Source organism: Hermetia illucens, chromosome 3 (assembly GCF_905115235.1).
Source record: "Hermetia illucens chromosome 3, iHerIll2.2.curated.20191125, whole genome shotgun sequence".
Classification (NCBI taxonomy): domain Eukaryota; kingdom Metazoa; phylum Arthropoda; class Insecta; order Diptera; family Stratiomyidae; genus Hermetia; species Hermetia illucens.
Window position 1 is genome coordinate 128,338,157 of NC_051851.1, and position 27,649 is coordinate 128,365,805.

General features: G+C 42.7%; 1 protein-coding gene across 1 annotated transcript in view; it reads left to right on the forward strand.

Moving 5' to 3' along the window:
- Positions 1-5,157: 5,157 nt before the first annotated feature.
- LOC119652144 (pickpocket protein 11-like) overlaps positions 5,158-27,649 on the forward strand; it is a 36,826-nt gene continuing 14,334 nt past the window's right edge. Inside the window, exons 1-3 of the mRNA XM_038056085.1 lie at positions 5,158-5,308; positions 5,368-5,524; positions 5,587-5,690. Coding sequence (XP_037912013.1) covers positions 5,158-5,308; positions 5,368-5,524; positions 5,587-5,690 — 412 coding nt within the window. The remainder of the gene's footprint in view (positions 5,309-5,367; positions 5,525-5,586; positions 5,691-27,649) is intronic.

Sequence of the window (27,649 nt, forward strand, 5' to 3'; positions counted from 1 at the left end):
GGACTTGAAGAGGATCGTACCTCTTGCATTTACCTCAGCATCACGGATCACTTTCTCGAGGGCCAGGTTAAAGAGGACGCATGATAGGGCATCCCCTTGTCGTAGACCGTTGTTGATGTCGAATGGTCTTGAGAGTGATCCTGCTGCTTTTATCTGGCCTCGCACATTGGTCAGGGTCAGCCTAGTCAGTCTTATTAATTTCATCGGGATACCGAATTCTCTCATGGCCGTGTACAGTTTTACCATAGCTATGCTATCATAGGGGGCTTTAAAGTCGATGAACAGATGGTGCAACTGTTGTCCATATTCCAACAGTTTTTCCATCGCTTGCCGCAGAGAGAAAATCTGATCTGCTGCTGATTTGCCTAGAGTGAAGCCTCTTTGATATGGGCCAATGATGTTCTGGGCGTATGGGGCTATCCGGCCTAGCAAGATAGTGGAGAATATCTTATAGATCGTACTCAGCAACGTGATACCTCTATAATTGCTGCACTGTGTGATATCTCCCTTTTTATGTATGAGACAGATAATGCCTCGTTGCCAATCGTCAGGCATTGATTCGCTGTCCCATACCTTGAGCACAAGTTCATGAACCACTTGGTGTAACTGGTCGCCTCCATATTTAACCAATTCGGATGTAATTCCATCGGCTCCTGGCGAATTATGATATTTAGCCGATGAATTGCACAGACTGTTTCTCCTAAACTTGGTGGTGGCAGTATTTGTCCGTCGTCTTCAGTTGGTGGGACCTCCAACTCGCCGATGTTCTGGTTGTTCAGTAGCTCATCAAAGTACTCAACCCATCGCTCTAATATGCCTATTCAGGATGAGCATCGAGGTGTATAAGGCTTCATCCTGCTGACTTGTTGGTAAAACTTGCGCGCCTGGTGCGGTTACTCCCTGTACTTTTTTAGTTCACAGACTTGTTGGTTCTCCCAGGCTTCCTTTTTCCGTCGGTGAAGTCGCTTCTCCGCTCGACGGAGTTCGTGATAAGTCTCTGCACGTGCCCGCGTTGTTTGAGAATGCAACATTACTCGGTATGCGGCATTTTTCCGTTCCGTTGCTAGCTTACAATCATCGCCAAACCAGCCGTTCCGACTCCTTTTGCGGCTGGGGCCAAGTACGTTTGAGGCCGTATCCACGATAACGTTCTTCAGGTGATTGTGAAGATCATTTGTTGATGCTTCATCTCCAGGTCCTCTGTTGACTGCAGTTATTGCGGCATCCATTTCCCTCTTATAGGTAGGGCGGAGGGTTGTGTTGTGGATGGCTTCAGTGTTCACTCTCACCTGATTGTCGGAGGGGATTCTATGTGGTATTGTTATTCGAGCTCGGAGCACCATGCCAACGAGATAGTGATCCGAGTCTATATTGGCCCCCCTATATGTTCTGGCATTCATCAAGGCTGAGAGGTGGCGGCGTTCGATCAACACGTGGTCAATTTGGTTGAAAGTGGTAATTGAATAATCCGCAGTTCGTTATCATTTGTTTTTTCGTGTACGCTATGGGAGCCAACGTATCGCCTGAATGCAGGCTCCTTCCCTACTTGGCTGTTAAAATCCCCAAGTATGATTTTGATATCATATTTGGGACAGGCTTCGAGGGTTCGTTCTACTGCCTCGTAGAAGGTATCCTTCTCCAACTCTGCAGTCTCCTCTGTAGGGGCGTGAACGTTAATGAGGCTTACATTTCTAAACTTGCCTCGCAAGCGCAGAGTGCATAGCCGTTCGCTTATATTTTCAAAGCCGATAACAGCAGGTTTCATTTTTTGGCTGACTAAGAAACCTACTCCGAGCACATGGTTTACTGGATGACCGCTATAATATATGGTGTAGTGGCTCTTCTCCAGGAAACCGGTCCCTGTCCATCGCATCTCTTGTAACGCTGTTATATCAGCCCTATATTGGGACAGGGTATCGGCAAGCTGCTCATCAGCTTCATCTCTGTACAGGGAGCGCACGTTCCATGAGAAAATGCGCAAATTGTTGATCCGTTATCGTTGCCGGGTCCATCGTTTTAAAGCCCGTTCTGTCCGAGGCTCCTGTTGTGGCTTCGTAACAAGTTGTTTTCCCTGTAGGGTTGTCATCCGTACCCAACCCCCAACCTGGAGGACCAGTTGGTGCAATTTGTCCCGTTTTTAGGCGCGGGAGACTCGCCTTGATCCTTCTCCGTCTGCAGCTTTTCGTTAAGAAAGAGCTCCCAGCGGTCACCACGTGGAGGTGGAGATAGGGTTTGGTAGTAGAGTTGTTGGCGTTGGTTCAGCAGGCATTTCCCAGGTTCTATGCTCCATCATGAGTACCAATCCACGTTTCACCCTGGGACCTATACTACCCTTTGACCACCACCCACCCACCAATTACAAAGATCCTTATGGTAAATTGGACACTAGAAACGGCGAAAGAGATTTGTACCGACTTTCCAAAAGGTAACATCAACGTACACAGGATATCAAACAGTTCTGTTGTGTTACTGAAAAGAACGGTACTCTGCTTACCGATCGATGAGCCACGGCGGGTTGATGGCGCGAATATTTCGAGCAGACTTCAATAAAAGAGTTTGTTCATCCACCACTTCTATAACAACTGCTGAAGTTTGGAGCAATTACACTTTCAGTGCCACCGAAGTCGAGGAAGCAACAAGACGAATGAAATCGGAGAAAGAGAAAGGACCTGATGGAATGATTACCTCATACAACACAGTCTTAGATTCAATCTGAATAAAACTGAATTTTTGACAACCAATTCCAATTTAACTGAGTAATTTAAATATCTCGGATAATTGCTATGAGCCAATGGGGAACTACGTTGTAACATTGCTCTACGCAATAGCCCAACCTGGTTGAAATGATGTGGAACACTGGTATTTTTTGTGATCGATGTATCAACAAACGTTTCAATTTCGAAATGACCTAATAGGAAAAGGAGTGCTTCACAATAGAATGTTTCCAAAAGAGCAAGGGCCGTTTGCTTTTCGCATGTCGAATGCATTTATTGTGGTTTTTACCATTGAGTGTCATGTAGTTCTGTTTCAGTAGATGGTGGAACTCTGGGGAATACTTCTCTCCCTCTTGGCGCTTGTGTTATCGTACGTTATTGAGCTTGGCGTCGAACTGTTGCCGACAGGTATTGCAAGCGCGCTTTTATGACGTAGAAGACTGTGCTTAGAGGATTTCGACTGCGAGATTTTGGTTACAGTTCACTAGGTAAGGGAGCATTAGAAAATGTTCAATATTAAGCGCTAGTAGAGATTTTTGATATAGGAAGGTTTACAGACTGCCATTGCCATCATCACTTCATCGTCTTTGGTGACTCAATGTTCGCGGATATGGCTTGTTAAAAAATCAGTTGGGTTTCGAGTGACCGCGTGGATCTAATCAGATCGACAATGTCGCATTCAGCATTAGATTTAGGAATTGTATTCTGATTTTCTATAACCAAATAGGGGTTGACATCGGCCTCGAAAGAGATTACCTGCTTACCTTCTTTCGTGTGTTACTAGTGCGTTTCATCACAAGGGGAACAGAATATGGGCTCCGTAAATTTAATAAGGTTGCCCACCAACAGTAGGAACACTTTATTTCTGCGTAAATACCCGGGGTTATTGGCGAATACTGAGCCACCCTCAAAAAAGTCTCCACCACTATCGAAACTGTCTTAATGTGTATTATAACTGGCGGTTGCGTCCTTAAAAGACAACCTGACTGACTGCTGAAATGTAGTCGTGTATCGACCAATGTGAGGAGCTGAGAGTTTTGTTGGTTACTGAGAGCGGACTGAACGAAATGCACTGAAGTTCCGTTGGCGCAAGAAATTACGAAAAGTGCAATTATTTCTGCCCTCAGTGGACGATCTACTTGTAAAACTTTTCAATGCAGTTTCTGTAGTCTCTGGACAGTTGATACTTCCACTCATTCGTAAATCGCAGGAATCTGAGATTCTTATACATTTGCGTGCTTCCTTTGGTAATATTTGCTAAAACCATCCTAGAAAGAAAAGAACGTGGAAATTTGATTAATATAGAGCAGGCTGGTTTTCGCCCTTGACCCTGCTGTACCCTCCACATTAACATTCTTTATTGGTAAGCGTTGTGTTCGTCTGCTTTTCAAAGGTTTTAAGAAGCCTATGTGTAACTGTTGTCTTCTCATTATCGTTGACTCCTCTATGCCTCCCATTTTAAACATCCCCACTGCTCTGATAACATCTGTGTGTTGTTGACAAAAACCTGCGCTTATAGCGTTTAAGTAAAGTTATGTCACTATAAATAAAAAATCCAAAACCATTTCCGTTAGCTTTACTAGAAATTTATTTTATGTAAATATGCATATTTCGGTGACTACTTTTCGCCTTCTTCAGCGTTTGGCTTTGGATCCCAGACATGGTACTGACAGGCACAACCAGACAGACAGCAAACCGATCTTATTAGGCTAAATACTAAAAAGATGAAGGATATTTCAGCACACCCTTTCCTCCTTTCTTCCAGAATCAACCCAGAGAATATACCAGTAGACGACCTGGCTAAACTTTTTCTCCTTGCCTTGGATTTCATTGGAACCAGTCGCTCAGAGTACAGCGAATATTTAAAGCTGGGACGGGTTTTAAAGGCGAATGGTATAAATGGTTTGATACTTCTACAACTTCTAGTACCATCTTGCAAGGAAATGCTAGTCGAGTGCTTATTGAAAAAAAGTAAAGTACGTTGCGATGAAATATTTCTACCCGTCAACAGTTCTGAGGGGATTTGTTGCTCCTTTAATTATTTTGGACACAAAGATGTTAATTCACATCGGTTAGATGCTATTTTGGTTATTGTTACTTTTTAAATATCAACAAGCAAATTACTTCTAGAGGTCGAACTTATAAGGCACCACGAAAACCATATCGTGTGGGGTCATCTGGCTACCAAACAGGTCTCAGCGTATTACTGGATCCACAAGTCGACGATTATTTTGGAACATATCTCAGCAGCTATGGTTTTCGAGTTCTCATTCACAGCTCATATGATTTCCCTGATACGAATGCGGAAACTAAAGTGCTACCTCTCAACACTGAAAATTTCATTGCAATATTGCCGCAGTCATTATATGCAACAAAAGCGGTTGCCCAATTGAAGCCGGAGGTCAGAAATTGTCTACTTCATTACGAAAAGGAATTAAGTGTGATGAAACGTTACTCCTATGTCAACTGTATGGCTGAATGCCGTGCTGTTCTTACTTACGATTTATGTAAATGCTTACCCATGAGGTACCTGAATAATGGTAGTTTTCCTTCCTGCGGTATGGAGTCGATTTTCTGCATCATGGAAAACATAAGTAAGCACCTCTAAGGTAGCTTCAAATGCCGAGCATAGCCGGTATTTCTTCAATTCCAGATGTTTTCACTGGCGCGATTCCTGGCTTAAACGAAACTATACTGAGAAGGCATGACTTTAGGAAAGGACGATGCGAATGCCTACCCGACTGCGAGCTAAACTTATACCCAACGGAGGTTGCTTCTGCTGATCTTATTAGACCAAAATCTATAAATAAGTACGCTTTGTTTGTGTCCCTATTTAGCATTTTAATTGGCTTATTAAATGTATTTCCAACAGAACTGCGAAAATCACGAATAAAGTAATTGCGCACATCTACTTCAATGATATGGTGTCAACCAGATATCGGAAGGACATTTTCCAAGATTGGATTCAATTACTCGGTAAGTGATCAAATTTCTTGTTAGTTTTTAATATTGTCCGATTTACTCAAAGAGTATGTCCCCATTGCAATTGATATTTTCAAGCTATGCATATTCTGCGGATTAAATTGATTCTAATTTTTTTTTTACTGATTTCTACAATTTACCACACCCAACTAGGAATAACGAGTGTTCCGTGCAACCAACATACAGTAATTTTGATGTTATCGAAACCGTGGAGTTGAAATTCATTACTTTTAGATTGCGATAGAAGATTCCCAGTTAAATTTTATGAACAACATCTAAATTATATATCTTACTACTTGCCAGACCAGTATTCCTTCTCCTTGAAGTATTTTTCTTCATTATGCTTTATCGAAAGGATAAAGGATAAGAGAAAAAACTGATTAAAAAATTTCTTCTAACTATTGTGCCCCGCATTGTGTCCTAATAGAACTATTGTATCCCTTCACTGGTTATATACAATATATTTATACCTACAAACTGTAGTATTTCGTTTAAACCTATAACCGACAGAAACTTTATTATGTTGGCCACTTCCAAGTGTTTCAACCTGGCATCTGATATTAAGTATTCTTTCTTCCAGGCGCTTGAACTTACTTTGCACAAGTGCCTGATACTGTCCCAGAACATGTGTGGGGGTTTCATCACTCTCCTCACAGAATCTACAGAGTGTCTATCTACAGAGAGTGTCCGTTGATATCCCTAGCTTCCCCAGGTGATAGTTTAGCCTGCAGTGACCAGTGAGTGTCACTAGGATCCGTAGGTTCCCCTTGGTGAGGTTTAAACAATTTGCAAACGCTTGGATGTGTATCCCCCCATGAGCACACCCTGGACTGTTCCATTCATGTTAAGTTTCGCCCAGTAAAGTTCCCTCAGCCGTTCCTCTTCCTCTTTCAATGTCGTAGCCATAAACCCATTTCCAACTCCACAGAATGTCTCTGACCTATGTAGCGGCGTCACTGCTCCTTTCCTGGTCAGCTCGTCCGCTGCTTCATTACCTTCTAACCCAATGTGGCCTAGAACCCAGAGTATCGAGACTTTATTGAGCGAACCACGCGTGGTGATAATACCCCACCTTGTGAACAACCTTGAGTAGTGTTGATGACAATAGAATTTGTACCTGTCGGTATTTCTATTTGTTTTAACATTCTGCCCATCTAGGAGGCTAGGGCATCTCGCTCGTATCTTTGTATGCAATGTGTTACCGAACGCTCCTTTGATGTCCAAAAGCGCCCACAGTGCTATTTCTTTTATTTCTATGGCATTCCATAATACTTGCGTCTGCTGATACCGAGCAGTTTCGGTTGACTGTTCCGCCCGGTAAGTGTGCTAATATGGATGTAAGGGATTGCGCATTAGAACCTTAGTTCTAATATAATTGTCCATGACCTCCTCGACCGTCTCATTGGTCTAAAAAATTTAGGGTAAAAATGATCTTTTTTATCTTTTTTCTAAATAAAGACCACTTTTGCCCATTTTCAAGCCTTTGGTATATATTCCAAGGCTATGCTGGAAAAATACCACCTACTCCGGTGATTGTGAGTTATTTAAAAATTCCTACTGCCCATTTTGCTCTACCTTACGTGTATACCCCTTTCGATAGCTTCCAATTCATCTTTTTCCTCTTCTGTCCGTTGTTGAGGTGTCAGACAGAATGCTATTGCCTTCCCCCGTGGAGTAAGACCTTTGTTGCTATACTCCGTCAGTGCCCTTTTGTAACTTGTCCCCATGTTTGCGTCGCCCGTTTGAAGAGTTTTCCTACCTGATTTCTCACTCTCTCTGGCAAGGTTCCTGCTGCACCCGAGTGCGTCCCTTGATAACTTGACTGTCTTAGGTCTCTGGCTTCATACGCGTCAATGACGACTCCGTTGAGGCCTCCACCACTGTTTCTAGCTGCATTTCGCTCCTGATGTCACTGCTCACCTGACGATATTGTCACTCAGGTGTCTTGCGTTGGAATCCCAGGAAAACAGACTAGGATTCTATTTACTTCCGAGGGCAACAATGTCGAATCTGATTATTCTGTGCTCCAACATAGAAAGCTCATCCGACATCCTCGAGTTTTCGACCTAGCTGCTGATCAAAGTGTTCAGTTGAGTTATGTCTAGTACCTCTTATTTAATACTGGTCACGAATGTTGGTGTTTTCCCTACATTATGTACTCTAACTTATTACTGAGGATGAATTCCAGAAGGTACTCACCTTCCCCAGACCTCATGATGGGCGTTGATATCGCAGCCGAAAACAAGTGTTAGAGCCTTTCTCTCGAAGAACTTCGCCTGTCTAACGATTAATTCCGGTATTATTCGGGTGTCATCTCCTAGGAAGTATTCTGATGCCATGACTGTGTCTTGAGTTCTTCCCCGACTTCCAGTCAGACTTGGACAGCCACGAGGTCTTCACTTAGAAACTCTGAAAGACATATGTATCTCAAGTTTCTTTTGTGAATGATGCAAGCTCTAGGTTTTTCACAACAGAAATTCAAAATCGCTTGCATACTTTGAGGGTTCTTGAGCCGGCACTATTTCAATGTTATCCTTGAAACTTGCCTTTGCGATTACTACAGATGCGGCTTTTGCATAGAAGGTTTACTTAGCCTATTTTAGTGCTGGCCATCGGCTTCGTTAGTGCTTCGAGCTCTTCTCCAATGTCGGAGCAGTAGACTCCCTTTTTCGGCTCAGACGTTAAAGACTTAGATCTGCCCTGAGCCTTCTTAAGTGCCTCCTCTGGTTTCAGAGCATCCTTCAGATACCATTTTGCCTGAAGTCTACTATGGTGACCTCAGACGTACCTTCGCTCGCCCCTGCGTTTTGAGCGGGGACCTTTGTTGTTTAAGGTTTTCGCAGTAGAGCAATGTTGAACTTGGACGTACTCTCAACTTTTTCGTTCTTGAGTATGGCCAAGATCATCAGCTGAAATAGGCTCTGTTGGCTGACAACAACCGTGCGCGGATTTTATCATCATAGCTATTATCGGTTGTGATTTTCGACCCTAAATAGGAGAAATTATCAACGGTCTCAAAGTTGTATTCTCCTATCTTTATTCTTCCCATTTGACCAGTGCGGTTTGATGTTGTTGGTTGGTTGGTTTTCGGTGCTGACGTTGCCACCATATCGTGCCTTCATTGATGTGCAGCCTAAGATCTCGCCATAATTGCCGCCTGCTCGATCCGGATGAAGGCAGTTTGTAAGTCTCGGGTGGTTTTTCCCATGATGTCGATACCATCAGTATAGGCCAGTTGGGTGGACTTAAAGATGATAGTAGCTCTTGCATTTACCTCAGCATCGCGAATCACTTTCTCGAGGGCCAGGCTAAAGAGGACGCATGATAGGGCATCCCCTTGTCGTAGACCGTTGTTGATGTCGAATGGTCTTGAGAGTGATCCTGCTGCTTTTATCTGGCCTCGCACATTGGTCAGGGTTAGCCTAGTCAGTTATTAATTTCGTCGGGATACCGAATTCTTTCATGGCCGTGTACAGTTTTACCATAGCTATGCTATCATAGGCGGCTTTCAAGTCGACGAATAGATGGTGCAACTATTGTCTATATTCTAACAGTTTTTGCATCGCTTGCCGCAGAGAGAAAATCTGATCTGTTGCTGATTTGCCTGGAGTGAAGCTTCTTTGTTATGCGCCAATGATGTTCTTGGCGTATGAAGCTATCGGGCCTAGCAAGATAGCGGAGAATATCTTATAGATGGTCCTCAGCAACGTGATACCTCTATAATTGCTGCACTGTGTGACAATTCCCTTTTTATGTGAGACAGATAATGCCTCGTTGCCAATCGTCAGGCATTGATTCGCTGTCCCATACCTTGAGTACAAGTTGATGAACCACTTAGTGTAACTGGTCGCCTTGATATTTAACTAATTCGGATGTAATTCCATCGGCTCCTGGCGACTTATGATTTTTTAGCCGATGAATTGCACGGACTGTTTCTCCTAAACTTGGTGGTGGCAGTATTTGTCCGTTTTCTTCAGTTGGCAGGACCTCCACCTCGCCGATGTTCTGGCTGTTCAGTGGTTCATCAAAGTACTGAACCCATTGCTCCAATATGCCCATTCTGTCGGAAATCAGATTTCCCTCTTTGTCTCGGCAGGATGAGCATCGAGGTGTATAAGGCTTCATCCCGCTGACTTATTGGTAAAAGTTCCTGCCTGGTGCGGTTACTCCCTGTACTTTTCGAGTTCACAGTCTTGTTGGTTCTCCCAGGCTTCCTTTTTCCGTCTGTGAAGTCGCTTCTCCGCCCGACGGGGTTCGTGATAAGCCTCTGCGCGTGCCCGCGTTCTTTGAGAAAGCAATATTACTCGGTATGCGGCATTTTTTCGTTTCGTTGCTAGCTTACATTCATCGTCAAACCAGCCGTTCCAACTCCTTTTGCGGCTGGGGCCAAGTATGTTTGTGGCCGTATCCATGATAACGTTCTTCAGGTGATTGTGAAGATCATTTGTTGATGTTTCATCTCCAGGTCCTCTGTTGACTGCAGTTATTGCGGCATCCATTTCCCTTTGTCGGTGTCGCGGAGGGCTGTGTTGTAGATGGCTCCAGTGTTAACTCCCACCTGATTGTCAGAGGCGATTCTAGGTGGTGTTGTTATTCGAGCTCGGAGCACCTTGCCAACGAGATAGGGATCCGAGTCTATATTGGCCCCCCCATATTTTCTGACATTCGTCAAGGTGGCGACGTTTAATTAGCGTGTGGTCAATTTGGTTGGAAGTGGTTCCGTCTGGAGAGGCCCACGTACGTTTGTGGACCGCTTTCCGTGCAAACCAGGTACTTCCAACAACCATTTTGGATGATCCTGCTAATTGAATAATCCGTAGTGCGTTATCATTTATATTTTGGTGTAAGCTATGGGAGCCAACGTATCGCCTGAATACGGCCTCCTGCCCTACTTGGCTCTTAAAATCCCCAAGTATGATTTTGATATCATATCTGGGACAGGCTTCGAGGGTTGGTTCTATTGTCTCGCGGAAGGTATTCTTCTCCGACTCTGCAGTCTGCTTTGTAGGGGCGTGAACGTTAATGAGACTTATATTTCTAAACTTGCCTCGCAAGCGCGCAGTGCGTAGCCGTTCGACGGTGCGAGAACTATTTTGCTGATTGGAGATGGAGTAAGCCGTCTGAAAATATCAACGAGAATTGGGCCGCCATCAAAAACGTTGTTTCCTCGAGTGGTAAGGAGGTCATCAACTGCGTCGCAAAGGGGCGTCATAAGATCTGGTTGACTGCAGAATCGTGCAAAGAATCATGAGCGGTAGGGTCGAAGGTTCTTTTAGCGAGTTGCTGGCATGACGCACTGTGTGCAGTGTGTGGCATCACAAAAGGGAATTTTCTATTACGCTGATCAGGGAAGTGGAAGATGCCGCAGAACGCAATTATTTCAGAAGTCAGCGCATCACGAAACAGCTTACATGTGGTCGCAAATCTTTCGATAGTCCGGTGAAGGACGTTGACGATGACGAGTAATTTAAGCATCCGGTAATGTTCCCTTTCTTGTGGTTGAAATGGCTTGTTACCGTACATAACACTGTTTTTTCAACCAGAAGAAAAATCATTTCGGTCATCAATGCACTCAAACGGAGTAAAGCCACAGGACTTGACAGTCTCCTCACAGAGTTGTTTATCGCTGCTTTATTACTGCAGATCTACTAAATGGAAGAAGCGCATGATCCTTAAGGTTCTAAAGAAGGGCACTCGTTTTGAATGTAAAAATTTAAGGGGTATCTGCATGGTCCCTGCCGCAATTATCATCTAAGCATCAAAGAACATCTTGAAAACTTGATTAATAGAGAGCATGCATGTATTGAACATATCAATACCTTGCGGATCAGTTTGAAACAGTGCGCGCAGTTTAGATCTTCGCTTTACCTGTTCTTCATCGATCTCGAAAAGTCAAAGGTTCTCATTTTGACGGGTCTTCTTCCTATCTGCATTAATGGGTAGAGCATTTTAAGCGTTGACCAATTTATATATTTAGGAAGCGTGGTTTCTGATGAATTGAATGTATCAACAGCCAGACAATGCAGTTATCTCAACACCAAGATCAAGTTTAGACTGTTCTGTGCCAGTGTTCCTATTCTATTGCTGTATGCGAGTAGCACATGGAATGGACCCCCATTATCATTCATTCAAGTCAATAATAATATATTATTATATTTTGAAAATTTACTGTAAACACCCCTTAAGTTCATTCGTCCTCAGTAATATATGTAGGTTTTAATATGAACGCATCATAGTGAAAGTTTCGTAGGAATTCTTTCATTATTAATAAAGCTATAGTAGGTCAAATCTTGCAAAATATTATGCAGCGATCTACTTTTGTTTGTGTTCTAAATGCATATGCGCGTGTCGACCTATACCCAAATAGTAGGATGAAAACTGATGAAAACTTTTCTTAAAGCAAGTTTTTTTAATGTTTGTAACAGCGGGTTTCCAACGAGCACGTGGGTTCTAGGGTAGAAACCAAAGCGTTCTCTCCCAGTAGACCTTTGACTTCTTCACAGAACGTACTTTTATCTGTTGTCCCTGGGCTTAATTCGACGGGGAATCCACCACCCTTCGTTTTCCGAATAGAAGATACTTCTGCTCCGCGATTGTCGAACTTGATCCTATAACGTATTTCGCTGAGGACCTCCGCGAAGTTCTTGCCTTCTGCCGACTTAGTAAGCAGAGCTGGCAGTCTGGTCCTCCTTCTTCTCCCTGCCTTTTCTTTTGATTCTCCACCCTTCCTGCCCACCCAATTTTCTAACCCTCGGAGACAAAGCCCCTACCCTAGTTCCCTGAGCCTGACCTATACTTAGCCGATCCCGGAACTCACGAGCGGATCATCGGTCGCTCGAGGCAACGCGATATACTAACACCGATTCAATGCACACTACCCGACCAAGGTCCTGAAGGCGCTGGCTCCTGATATACGTCACAACTACCACCTTGGCAGAGCTAGGCTCACATCGCCCAATCAACGTCTGCAAGGAATTGTCAAGCACAGCTAACGACTTTTGAGGTTTAGGAAACGTGGGTACTACACAGCGTGAGTACCTATCTTTGTGTTCCCAAGCCTCAGCATCTGAACACTGTGGCCGCCATTTTCCCTTTTTATTTTTTCTAGCCATGAAATTTTAATTTGATGACTTAGTAAAGAAGCATAGAAAGTTTTAAGGCGATTACTTTTTATAGTTTTTACGTGTTTAACATTAGAATAATCCCTTAATGTAGTAGTGAGCTGCTATGAACTACCCCATAGCAACAAGGTGGTGCCAGAGCGATGGGCTTTAATGTTAGTGTATGTTGTCAGGTTTTCCATATATATATGAACTTTAGTGTAGCTGTTGAAATTATTTCTTTTTAACCGAATTCATGCCCCACATTAGATAGAGATAAGCGTAATTCAGAAAATCGATTTTTGGTTTATTGTAGATATCAAATAAATTCTTTTTCTACATTCAAAATTCAACCGGGTAACATTTTCTTAATGATTAATGATTAATGAAATATTCATAGGAATTACCGCTAATGAGCTCGTTCAGAAAATATGGGCACTACCTGTATGTCACTACATATAATTGTGGACAAGCGATACAATTAGGGCAAAATGTTATGAATACTCGTATATCTAACAAACTTTTCCTCTCACATTTTCTTTAATTTTCCTGTTACCCTTTTCAATGTAATTACAGTTTGTCCTCGTTGTGGCTATATTAGATTGTTTTAAATTGACGGAAGTTAGTAGTTGCACACCCTTGATCAAAATGGTTTCAAAAAATAAAATCGCTACCATCAGTTTACAATACATTAATGATAATAAAAAACCCATAACCGTAACAAAGCATTGCAATCCGAAATTTGAATCTTTTGAGAAGTGCAGTTTACTGAAAAGTCTTGAAAGCTACTGCTCTTCGACTGCCCTCCATGGCTGTGGTTACATCACGACAAATGATGTCAGTCAGTTTGAACAAATCGCCTGGTTCATAATCGTCCTTGTTGCGATCATCCTCTGTTTCGTATTATTGTGGCTTTCCTACGCGTGGAGTAAAGAAATCCCAACCATCACAGTTATAGAAAGTACGCATTTCACAACATTGGATGTGCCTTTTCCAGCTGTAACAATTTGCAGTATCAACAAAATTTCGAAGAGTAGGGCTTACAGATTGGCTAAAAGTTTGTAAGTATTTTACCTTTTGGTGTTGAAACAATATAAATTGTAGCTTTATCTATTTTTGGTTCATTTAACGAACTGGCTAATTCAAATCCAACTGTACGTGAGTGCTCCAAACGATATGATCCAATGATAAGAGTTTTCAGTTCTATTTCTAAGGAAAGGTTGACTTTTCCTGTGATATTATATGCTACTGAAATGAAGTGAGACGCGGCTCTGGCGTGATTCCACATATCCATTCCGAGTTATTCGTTTGGCCATGACTCCAACTATGCTATAATCTATTGCAAATTAAGAATCTCACAGTCCACTTTCTCACTGATTCATTTTTCGAGGCTATTCCCATGCACTGTGCACAAACTCTTAATGCGTTTTTCTCGAAACATTCGTTGTCGGTGCGCTTCGTAAAAATTGAGAAAAATTTTAGGTTTTTATTTTCTCCTAGTGTCTTACATTTAGACATGGTTTATCTGAATTAAACTTTATCACCGTTATCACCGTTATCTGGTTTAGGACTGCCTTAGATATTCCTAAAAAACCATATAGGCTTTCTTGGCCGGATCATTATCTCTCATACGAATCAAGTGGAATGGAGTCGAATGAAGTCCCTCTACCGGTGGCATCTACTGTATCTTCAGCTGTGTCTATTTCTCTTTCTGCCAAGGATAGCTTAACCAAACCCAGCGATTTAGCACAATCACTAAATTCCGCCATAAACGTGAACCGCAACACTGATGCAATGTGCAGTGATGCATATCTACTAAGTCGTCGTTATCTACGTGTTCCCGGCGGCTTAGGAATTTGTTCGACGAGACTTTGACTTCTGAAAAGGCATTTCCTACTGTGCTTAATAGTGTATCCTCAACATCTTCTCAGGAGTTTATGCATTTCATCTGCAACGCCTTCCTACATCTGGCTTGCTTTCACTGGTTGTATACCCCTGATCCAGCGGCCCTTGTGTGACGAGTTTCGGTGCACAGAGCCTCCGATCCTGCCTCCCACTTTTTAACATCGTTAATATCACCAACGAAGCTCCACACCTAAACAGCTCTTCATCTTCAAGCTAGCGTTCGCAACTTCTACGGACGATATACTAGAGTACATAAAGAGCAGAGTTGGTTTACTTTCTCCTCTGTCTTGCGTCAAACTGACAAAAGACAACAACACCGACCGGGTGATTCATCCACACGAAGTAGACGTCCTCGGCAACCCTTTTTTCTGGCTTGAACGTGTATTCATCAAGCCATACAAGCGCCCAATCCGCGGGTAAATTTCAAAGCCACCCGCCTGCTTCGCCGTCCACGTTTACCGTCCATCTGTTTTATCAGAACGTTAGGGGTTTAAGAACCAAGTCGGAGGCCTTCAATTTATCCGCGCTGGCTCAGCAACACCATGCCATCTGTATCTCCGAAACCTGGCTGGGCGATGCCATTCTGTGCTGTGTCAGTTTTCGGGATACATCTTGTAAGTCCACCGGCGGTGGAGTCCTAATGCAATAAAAGATACACTCCCCACCGAACTCCTCTTCTCCTCCTCTGACTTTCCTTTTGACTATGTTGCTCTTTATGTCTCCTCGCCCAACTTCCTCCCATTCATTATGTTTTCTGTATATGCCCCCTGTGCTTGCCCTTCTCACCTGTATGAAGATGGTTTGACAGTTTGACTGAACTCCGTACCGTCAGATTCCCTTCCCTCCTTTTCTTTGCGGAGCTTTTAACCTCCTCATGCTCCACTGGCCTAATCATCCTAGCCTTCCAATTCCTTCCAACAACCTCTCCCATCCTTCCCTTGCACCTTCTTCCTTTATGAACATTTGCTCTGCCCTGAATTTCAATATTTGCTCTGCCCTGAATTTCAATATTTGCTCTGCCCTGAATTTCAATACCACCAAAAACTCCCTGGGCCGCACTCTCAATCACTTCCTATCCAAGCTCCCCGAGCGCCACCTCTCTTTATTTCCTTGCACATCCCTGTACGCCAAACTGACGCTCACTACCCCGCGGTTGTATTTGAAGCGGAGCTCCCTCGTTCAAAACCCAAAACCAAGCATAAATCTAAAGTTTGAGTTCTAAATACCTTTTACAATATCCTGCCCGATCTCCTCTCCTGTTGTGTTTCTTCTTCCCCTGCCTGCCTACCCAACTTCATTCACAACGGATATTCTTAAAAACATTCACCTGAAACATACACTGCGGAAGAAGTTTCGGACTTCTAAGAATGGCGCCGACTTTGCTCACTTTAAAGCTATACGCTCTACTGCGAAGTCAATGGTTAGAAAAGCGCGCAAAAGGTACTTATTGCGCGTGGAAGCCGCCCTTGCTCGCAGTAACTTAAACCCTTTCGAGCTCACCCTCGCAATTTTTTGCACCTACTTCTCTTCAGTTGTTTCTCCCTCGAGCCCTCCACCCTCTACATCTCTCATAACTCCAGATTGCTCCGAATCTCTGGCCATTCCTCTCCTTATGCCTTCCTTGGTTGAGTTCCTCATTGGTAATCTTGACCCCAATGTTGGACTTGGCCCCGATGCGCTTCCTTAACTATAGAAAACACATTTCTCTCCCCCTGAGTATAATCTACAACAAAAGTCTAGAAGAGTGCTACGTTTCTCATCTCTGGAAAAGAGCCCCTATCATCCTTCTCCTCAAGAGCGGAGACCCTTTTCTTGCTGTGAACCACCGCGTCATTTATCTTTTCTCCTCTTGCTCCAAAATCCTGAAAAGATACGTCAAAGACTGGTTGACCATGCATTTCGGTCACATCATTATCAAAGAGCAGCATGGTTTCGTGAAATATAGATCTACGGTTTCAAATTTTTCGGTCTTTATCAACTTTGTTGTTGAATGCTTTAATTCACGACAGGAGGTACATGCTATTTATACCCATTTCTCCAAAGCCTTTGATACCGTTCACCATATATTTTCCTCTCTAAACTCTCATTACTACACTTCCCTCCCTCAGTCATCTCCTGGCTTTCGTCCTATCTCTCATACCGTTCATGCAAAGTTTCTTTTCAAGGTTACTCATCTCGTTCCTTCTCTCCTTCCTCTGGTGTTTACCAAGGCTCTATACTTGGCTCACTATTCTTCCTGCTTTTTATCAATGACCTCGCCTCCATGCTCACCTGCCCGTATTTGTTTTACGCAGACACACCTTAAATTATTTGCCTCTGTTTCGTCTCCGTCGTTACATAAGCTACGGAATCGTCAATAGGGGGCCAACAATTCTTCGGAGAATTCTTCTTTTGAACGCGGCTAAGATTCCGCAATTTTTCTTGCTACCAACCCAAATTTTTAAAGAATATATGAGAGCTGACTAGATCATCGTCTTGCATAGTAAGAGCTTTGACCCTATGGTGAGATGTTTCGAGCGGAGCAGTTTCTGTACACTGAAATAGGTTCTGTTGGCTCCCAACAACCGTGAGCGCATTTCATCGTCGTGGGTGTTATGTGATTTTCAACCCTAAATAGGAGAAATTATCAATAGTGTCAAAATTGTAGTCTCCTATATTTATTGTTCTGGTTTGACCAGTGCGATTTGACGTTATTATTTTTTTGGTTTTTGGTGCTGACGTTGTCACCATGTATTTCGTTTTGCGTTCATTAATATCCATCCCAAGATCTGAACGAAGGTAAACTGTACTGGCCAGTAGTTGCGTGGACTTGAAGCGGATAATGGCTCTCGCGTTAATATCAAGATTGGTGATCACTTTTTCCAAGGCCAGATTAAAGAAGTTGCATGATAGGACATCCTCTTGTTTTGGACCGTTATTGATACTCAATGGTCTTCAGAGTAATCCTGTTGCTTTCACCTGGCTCCTCACATTAATCAAGGTTAACCTAGTCAGTCTTGAGATACCGAGTTTTTGCATGGTTCTTGTATAGGCTTTGCCCAACTGTAACTGATGGCTATATTTCAACAGTTTCCATCCATTTTCGCACAGAAAAAATCTGATCTATAGCTAATTTGGCTGGAATGAAGCCTCCTTGGTATGGGCCTCCGGCCTAGGAAGAGAGTGGAGAATATCTTATATACGAGTGTAATACTCAGCAACGGCATACCTCTATAATTGCTGGATTGCGTGATATCCCCTTTTTTGTGATTGGGACAGATAATGTCCCATTGCCAATCGTCAGGCTTTGATTTGTAACTTAAGCGTTGGCTAATGAACCGTTTGGTTTAGTTAGCGACCTTAATATTTAAACAATCCGGCTGTCATTCCATCGACTATTGGCAACTTATGCTTTTTAATCCACCCATTACTCCAATATATTCATACGGTCATAAATCAGACTTCCCTTTTTGTTTCAACAGCATGTGAATCAAGGTATTATTATTATTCTGTTAAGGGAAAGTCGCACCGCGTCCTTGAAGAACTATTGTGCCCCTTTTACTGGTTATAGTGTATCTGTTGATCATAGTATCTCAAGCAGGCCAGTAACCGTTAGGAACTTTAGTATGTTCCCCACTTCCAGAAGTTTCAGCTTTGCATCTGGTATTAAGTGTTCTCCCAGATGTATCGACCTACTTTGCACAAGTGCTGGACACTGTCCCAGGACGTGCATAGAGGTTTCGTCCTCCTCCTCACAGAACCTGCAGGCAGTGTCCGTAGATATCCCTAGCTTCCCTAGGTGGTAGTTCAGCCGACAATGACCAGTGAGAATTCCCACTATGATTCGGAGGTTCTTTTTGGTGAGGTTTAAGCAATCCTTTGTGCGCATGGGTTCGTATCCCCCAATAAGCACCCTGGACTGCCCCATCCCTGGTAGAATCAAGGTATATAAAGCATTATCCTTTTGACTTCCACGCCTGATGCGACTACTTCCTGTAGTTTTCGAGTCCAGAGACCTGTTGGTTCTCCCTAGCTTCATTTTTCTGTCTGTGAAGCGGATTCTCCACTCGGCGTCCAACGTTCATTATAGGCCTTTGAACGTGTCCGCGTTCTTTAAGAGTGCAGCATTGCCCGATATGCAGTGTTCTTTTGTTCGGTTGCTAGTTTGTATTCATCGTCGAAGCAGTCTTTTGAAGCCTTTTCGGGACTGAGATTAAATCGGTTTTTCACCAGGTGATTGTAGAGATCATTTGTTGCTGCTTCATCTCCAAGACCTCCTACTCCCTCCAGGAAGCCGGTCCCTGTCCAGCGTATTGTAAAGCGCATCAGCCTTATATTAGGACATAGTATCCGCTAGTGGCTGGACATCAATCTATACAGGGAGCGCACGTTCGATGAAAAAATGCAGAAATCCTTTGTGTGATTTTATTGCCGAGTTCATCGTTGTGGAGTCAATCATTTCTATCGTGGTTCCGTAACTTCGGTTTTCAGTATCAGCCCTATTCAACCTTCAACCTGGCGGACTAATACAATTTGTCCCGCTTCTGGTTGCTGGAGACACACTGTCATTCTTCTCTGTCTACAGTTTCTCATTAAGAAAAACTGTCAGCGGTCACCACGTAGAGATGGAGATTGGGTTTGGTAGTGGAGCTGCTGGTGTTGGCTCTGCAGGAGTTTCCCAGGTTTTATGCTCCATCGTGTGCTCCAATGCACGTTTCGCCCTGAGACCTATACTGTCCGTTGACCGCGAATTATACCTTATGGGTAGGTAAAAAAAAAATATTTTAGCTTATTTAAAATGGTTGACTATTATATTTGGTTTAGTGTGACAGTGAATATTGAAGCCATCCACAACACGGCCTTCAGTACCACCTATAAGGGGGAGATGGATGCCGCAATAACCACAGCTAACAGATGTTCTGGAGATGAAGCATCAACAAATGATCTTCACAACCACCTGAAGAGCATTATCATTAATACGGCCACATGCATACTTGGCCCAAGCCGCAAGAAAAGTCGGAACGGCTGGTTCGACGATGAATGTAAGCTAGCAACGGAACGGAAGAATGCCGCATACCAAACGCGGGCACTTGCAGAGACTTATCACGAACTTCGTTAAGCGGAAAAGCAACTTTACAGATGGAAAAAGGAAGCCTGGCAGAACCAACACACCTGTGAACTCGAAAAATACAGGAGGCAACCGCATCAGGCGCAGAAGTTTTGTCAACAAGTCAGTAGGATGAAGCCTTATACATCTCGATGCTCATCCCGCTGAGACAAAGGGAAAAATCTGATTTCCGACAGAATGGACATATTGAAGCGATGGGTTGAGTATTTTGATGAACTGCTCAGCAACCAAAGTTTGCAGGTCCCGCCAACTGAAGGCGACGGACAAATGCTGCCACCACCCTCTTAAAAACTATAAGTCGCCAGGACCCGATGGAATTACAATCGAATTGGTTAAATATGGGAGCGACCAATTACATCAAACGATTCAGCAACTGATATACGACGATATACGACCAAAACATCATTCATCATCATCATCAACGGCGCAACAACCGGTATCCGGTCTAGGCCTGCCTTAATAAGGAACTCCAGACATCCCGGTTTTGCGCCGAGGTCCACCAATTCGATATCTCTAAAAGCTGTCTGGCGTCCTAACCTACGCAATCGCTCCACCTTAGGCCGGGTCTGCCTCGTCTTCTTTTCTACCGTAGATATTGCCCTTATAGACTTTTCGGGCGGGATCATTCTCATCCATGCGGATTAAGTGATCCGCCCACCGTAACCTACGGAATCGTTCATCCTCATGTGGGGGCCAAAAATTCTTCGGAGAACATCATTGGCCCATTCTAAAGAGGCTTCATTCCAGGCGAATCGGCAACAGATCAGATTTTATCTCTGCGGCAAACGATGGAAAAACTGCTGGAATATGACACCATCTTTTCGTCAATTTTAAGGTCGCCTATAACATAATAATAATCGTTGGCGCAAAAATTCATATTGGATCAGGGCCTTGAATCGCACTACAGTACACTGTAAGAGGCGATGTGGTCAGCATTGCACTCACCCGAGGTTATTACCTTAATTTGACTCAGGTACTCATTCACAGCTAAGTCGACTGGTATCCGACGTCAAATCACGATACAAATTCCACTGTCACCAGCGAGATTTGAACGGTGATCTTCCGTACGACAGCCTTGTGCTCTAACCCCTCAGCTATCCGGATACGGCAACAGCATAGGCAGGATAAAACTGCACACGGCAATGAAAGAATACGGTATCCCAACGAAGTTGAAAAGATTGACTAGGCTGACTCTGACCAATGTGCGAGACCAGATAAACGCAGCAGGATCACTCTCGAGACCATTCAGCATAACGGTGAAAGACAAGGGAATATCCGATCCTATCCTCTTTAACCTGACCCTAAAAAAAGTGATTCGCGATGCAAATATCAATGCAAGACGTACCAACTACTTCAAGTCCACCCACCTACTGGCCTACGTTGGCGATATTGACATCATGGGAAGAACAGCCTAAGATACAGTATACCTTCATCCATATCGACCAGACGGCGCGAGATCTTGGGCTACACATTATGAAGGCAAGACGAAGTACATGATGGCAACGTCTGCGACAAATAACAAGGAACCAACAACATCAAATCGCACTGGTCAAACGAAAACAATAAAGAAAGGAGACTAACACTTTAAGATCGTTGAAAATTTCTCCTATCTGTGGTCGAAAATCACAACCGATAACAGCTATGACGATAAAATCCGCGCACGGTTGTTGACTGCCAACAGAGCCTATTTCAGCTTTCAAAAATTGTTTCCACGAAGCGTCTCACCATAGAGTCAGAGCTGCTATTGTACAAGACAATGATCTTACCAGTCCTCATGTATTCCTCGGGACCTGGGCTCTTAGTGAAAAATATTGCGAACTTCTGGCCGCGTTCGAGAGAAGAATCCTGCGAAGAATTTTTGGCCCCCTAAATGAGAATGGACGATTCCGGAGCATGTATGACGACGAAATGTATGAGCGATACCATGACCGTCAGATTGTGAATAAAATCCGGCGCAACAGGTTGAGATGTGTGGATCACCTAATCCGTGTGGATGATTCAGCCCGGACGACCTACCTCATCGCTTCATCTCAGGCAGGATCTCCTGAGATGAAGCGATGAGGTAGATCAGGACGCCAGACAGCTGGTAGGGATATTGAATTGGAGGACCTCGGCGGCCTAAGGCAGGCCTAGACCGGTTGTTACGCCGTGGATGATGATGACGATTACATTTGTTTGACCAACCCGACCTTTCTGCAATTTGCTTTATTTTCTTGTATTTATTTTATCAATCTTAACAGCATCAAAGGGAAACAAAATGATGTAAAGTTGACGGTGGAAATCACTATTTGGCAAGGGCTAAGAAATCTGCCCAATCGACTTATTTTACCCAGTTGGTGTAGTCTTCCAATGTTAGAGTTGGGATGGTTTTCTGTTCTTTCTAAAATCCTTTCCATAAGATTGAGAACGAATTCGATCGCCGATATACTTCGACGATTTGATCACACTTTTTGGTTTTCAAATTTTAAGGCAGTTTAGTGCAGTGTCTATCCATCATTCGAAGGTCATACAGAGATCGGAAGTGTCATTTTCAAATCGGATAGCAGGTCTTATAATAGGGGTAGGAAACAGATTTTTAATTAATTTTAAGTATTTAACATTACTTATATTTATTATAATATTTAAGTTAACATTTATTATTAAATTAGTTATACATGTTATTTGACCTAATCTTAGTCGGCGGACTCAACTTCCGTTTTCCTATTTTCAATTCGAAGGACTTCAGTATTTATTCATATATTCGAACTTAATATTACAAATCAGAGACATTTACGAAAAACATAATTACTGCATTAGATAAATTTTTTTGTGTGTCTACTACGTTTTAGACAACAACTCATGGCACACTTTTCTGCGATCTTCCACTCCCGTGGCGTGCTACGCAAAGTGGATAGATCCGCGCCATCTATTCGCTCGCACTCGCAACATTCGAAATAAATTTCGAATGCTGCGAATCCTGCCGCGCCACAAATTTGTAAATACAAAGTACAAGTCTCTTTACGCACACGGAACCAAGGCCTTTTCTTGGTCAAGACCATGGGCTAAAGGAGGTTTGTTATTCACGTGTCGTCGGGTCCTCATGGTATCATGGAGGTTGTTAAGAGCGTATTGGATAGAGCGTTTAAATCGGAATCGAACTGATCAGAAATTGTGTTATTGAGATCGGAATACTGGACTGGTTCGATATCCCATGCTCTCTCAAATAGTTTCAGCTAGTTAGATAGTAAGGAGGTGGACCTAAAATTTTCTAGCTGGGTAGCGGCGCCCTTTTTCCTAATGGCAATAATTTTGGGTACTTTCCAGGTGGATGGGAAATAACAATTATTTATGCAGTTGTTGTAGACTGCAAGTAGGAACTTGATTGAAACCACAGAGAAGTTTCTTATGGCGAAGTTGTGGAATTTCGTCAAGCTATGCTATTTACCATTTAGGTTTTTCGCCAGAACCGTAAATTGTGATAAATTTAGAAAATTTCGAATCCGTGGAGTTGGTTGACGGATTCGTTGATGAATACCTAGTGAACTAGTTAAGATCCATTGAGGAAAAAGTAGTGAGCTAGTTGTATTTGGCTCGGTCTTCATATTTGCTAATTTGTAGATCAGCTGTGTGTTACGAAAATTCACCACCATTTCCCGGATCTTAGTATTTAGACTGAAATCCGGGGAAGCAATGCTTTATGTTCAGCATTAACCTTAATTTCTTGGAACACGCGCTTGATATCGCCCCAAATCTGTCTGATCTTCAGGTGTGGCATTGCGTCGTGAGGAAGTGAGTTGCATTGAAACTCACTGACTTTAATAAGCTTTATGTAGTAATTTTAATGTCCGCTGTGGCTGCTAAGTCTATTTTTTATCCAAAAAGCTAGGGCAGTTGATAGTTTCTTCATATTCAGCCTTAGTCCTAAGTTTATTTTAGTTCGTCTAGGCGGAAAATATGATGGTTGTTGATCTTCGCTCTTGCAGTGTGGATGACGAGCATAGTTACCGGGCGCGCTTGGTAAAACACTACCAGGCAGGCGATAATCTGAAACGTTTGTTTCCTCAGACAGTCTTGTTTGAGAATTTGGTAAGACCGGTTATGGATCCAATTCAATAGGGTTTCCCAATTTCTGTTGATTGCCGTATCGCCCAAGAAGGTATGCCTTGAGTTGAAGCTGCCATCGGAAACAACGTATTTAGACTTTGATTTAAGATTACTCAAAGCAAGTCTTGTCCCAGTTGCCTAGTTCGAGAACTCCATAAGATATAGATGGAGACGATTGAAATCCGGTTATTGTTTGACGTTTTGCCTATTGCCGCTGCAGCGGAAAAGCAAACAGGTTCTGCAAAGCATCGGTAGGTAAATTGCAAGCGGGTGGAATAGCCCCTTTTGGAAGAGTTTCATGAGCGGCTTGAGCATAAGAGACTACCGGACTTGTAAACTTTTTGGTAGTTGTGGCATCGTGTCTGCTTGCTCGGTAGCTTTCAGTGTTTTTCCTATTTTTGGCAGCCTCCCTTCTGTCTACCACTTCTTTGCTGGCTGGGCGTTCACGATAACTTACAAGTTAGTCAGCTTGGTTACAACTGCAACAATGCGACACATCAGTTGCGGGCCCCGAGCATTCCGTGGCAGCGCACCGTACAGTTAGGGGTGATGTGCCTCAAGTTCTGGTAGTTCGCACTGCACTCGCTTAACTGGTTTTGCCTTTCCAAGACCCACATTTTGATGAAGATATACCTAATTTTCATGACTTCAAAGAGCTCTTGAGTGGGGTCCAAGGTGACCACAAACAACCCGATCACGATTTAAAGGAGCGCCGGGTTCTCCAAGGAGAGAGTTTTATTTTTTTCAATCACAAAATTTGCGACAGAACGCATTTGAAGCTGAAGGTATTCAACCCTGATATCTGATAGAATATCGGCTAGATCTGTTTTCCATTAGACACCTCGAGTAATTAAGGAATGTGTCCTTAATGAAAGAATGGTAGCTGTTGCCGTGTTCAGCCGTGGCTCTTTATGAAAAGTGAAAATCTTTTCATATCCTTCGATATGTGTTATTAAAGGTTACTTCAACCTCTTTTGATTTCCGGTGATAGTGTTCATGCTCTTAACCTTGCTGCTGCTGTTGAATCTGTCTTGCAAGTTGGACCTTCTCTCCTTTGTTGGCTCGCAACTTTTTTTGCAGTTTGGAGATGAGTGTTTGTTGGTATTCCAGCTGGTGGGCAATGAATCCTTTTCGCAATTTCAGCTCACGAGTTTGACTTTGGAGGCCCGAGCTCTCCTCTGGCCATTCTGTGGGGCCCGAAATCCCCGACTTCTACCGAGACTCCCATAAGGGCTTCATCTTTTGAGAAACACCCTGGTTCCAAGGCATTCCACAAGCAGCTGCTCAGATGTCATCACAAGTTACCCTTGAACTTGAAAAACAATTTATAGGAAAACTTTTTCCATTAAACTGCATTGCGTCAATAATTTTGAGATGTACAGTGAAATACTATCGGAAATTAAACTAAACCTTTACTAAAAGTTTTCAATTTCTCTAAATTTCTTCAATATTTGTTTCTTTTACTGCATTCCCCTTCATGCCGTTTATTCAATTTTATTATTTTATTCTACTTTGAAATCTTTCTTTGTGTTATCTTTGTTTTAAGGTTTTGTGTAAAACAAAACCTTATTAAAATCCGTTTACTGTCTGTCCGTCACACGCATTTTTCTCGGAGGTGGTTATAGTGATTGACACCAAAATTATTGGAGAGGTGGGAACTATGAATTCTCACGCATTCAGTGAGTTACATCCTTTTACGTCGAATTAAGGAGGGGTACACATACATGCAAAAGAGGATGTAATTTTCTTTTCACCAAATAAGCCATGTGGGATATCAAATGAAAGGTATCGGTTAGCACTTTCCAAAGCCGGTGTTAGTTTTGATATTTGTTGAAAAGGTTCGAAAGTGATCACCTCTTTAATAAACTCATTCTCAGAAACTACCCAACCGAAAAAATTGAAAAAAAAAAACAAAAGGCTGCCATTATGTGGTGGCTGGGCTCCGAAATACCCTCCATACCGACATTCTTTCAAATAAAGTTAATAATAGTATATTACTATACTTTTTAGTAATTCGCTGCAAACCCCTCCTTAAGTTCATCTTAGCACTACCGTTTGCAGTAATGTAGATTATAGCACACAGGTGCTAGGTACTAATGGGGTAAATGCGCACTCAAATCTTTTTGTATAAGAAATACACAAAACTTTTCATACCTGAAGTGTCCAGCTTCCAATTTCCCGACTTGTTTTTTTTAGCAGAGAACTTCCTCTTCCTCTACTTCTCTATAATGAAGGTAGGATGGGAGCTCCAAAGGCCGCATCTCATAAATATCTGAGACAGGAGAAGCATCCATTGTGTATGTGATCGAGGCCCTCGAGTCCGAAGTTTTAAGGTTTTGCGTAAAATAAAACCTTATTCAAAACAGTCTATCCGTTACAAACTTTTTTCAGAAACTATTATACCATTGAAACCAAATTTGATGAGAAGGTGGGAACTTTCAGCGCTCACGTATGCAGTGAGTTACTTGAAATTGGAAGGGGTGTCTCCACGCATGCAAAAGGAGTGTACATTTACACATTTTTTTCCATAAAATATAGTCGTGTGGGGTATCAAGTAAACATTTTAATTTTTTCAACTCAGTTTTGACATTCAATGCACAAGGGGAGAAATCGAGGCTGGAAAGTGGTCACTTCTTTCACGGACCCATTCTCAGAACATACCAAACTGAAAAAAATAACGAAGCTGCCATTATTCGGTGCCCAAACTCCCTCCACACCGATATCTGTTCAAATAAAGTATATTACTATAATTTTCAGTAATTCAGTACAAAACCTTTCATAACTAAAGCGTCCAGTTTTTGGTATCCCGACTTATTTCAGTTTTTGCAATGCCCTCTAGGTCGACTACGGCCAAACAGGACGGTTTCCTGATCATCGCCCAACCACATTTGCCGCTTTTGAGCGGGACCAACGCTGAGGAAGAAGAAAAAAATGATATTTTTTGTCTTTTTAATGGAGATTTAAAAAAAACTTTTTGTTGTAATGGAAGACTGCCCCCTTAAATATCCATATCTACTACTTCTTTTCTTATCCCTGATGATATCGATCCAGCTCTGCAAAACGTGGAAATTAAAATAGTAAGGAAGAAATACCGAGAAAATAAAAATATATTTTTGGCGTTTGTATCGTATATCTGCGCACATTTCACTTTTAAATAAAATAATAAAGCGGACGCCAGTGTGGATAGCTTCCAGAGCCTCATTTGTTGTACCATTTTTATTTCTTTTACATGTAGCTTACACCTTTGTTAACGTTAATGACCGAATTACCCTTTTCAATCCTATAAACAAAATACCGTCACAATTCCTTTTCTTTTAGAACCAATACCGAAAATGTAACAATTGATGAACTCGCGAAACTTTTTCTTCTGGCACTTGATTTTATTGGAACCAGTCGGTCAGCTTATCGTGAATATTTGAAGCTGGGGCGAATTTTGAAAGCAAATGGCATGACTGATTTGCAGCTTCTACAGCAATTAGTACCGCCTTGCAGGGAGATGTTAGCAGAATGTTTGCTGAAAGGTAGAAAGGTGGAATGCGGTGTCCTCTTCCAACCTTCTAAGACCTCCGAGGGATTTTGTTGCTCCTTCAATTATCTTGGACTCGGAATGACTAATTTAGACGAGTAAGGCAATATTAGCTAGCTATTTTGAGAAGACAAGATTTCAAAACCTCCTAAAATTACGATTTTCAGAGAGAGTATCTATAGGCTACCAAAAAAGCCGTTTCGTGTAGGTTCTTCTGGTTATCAAACAGGCC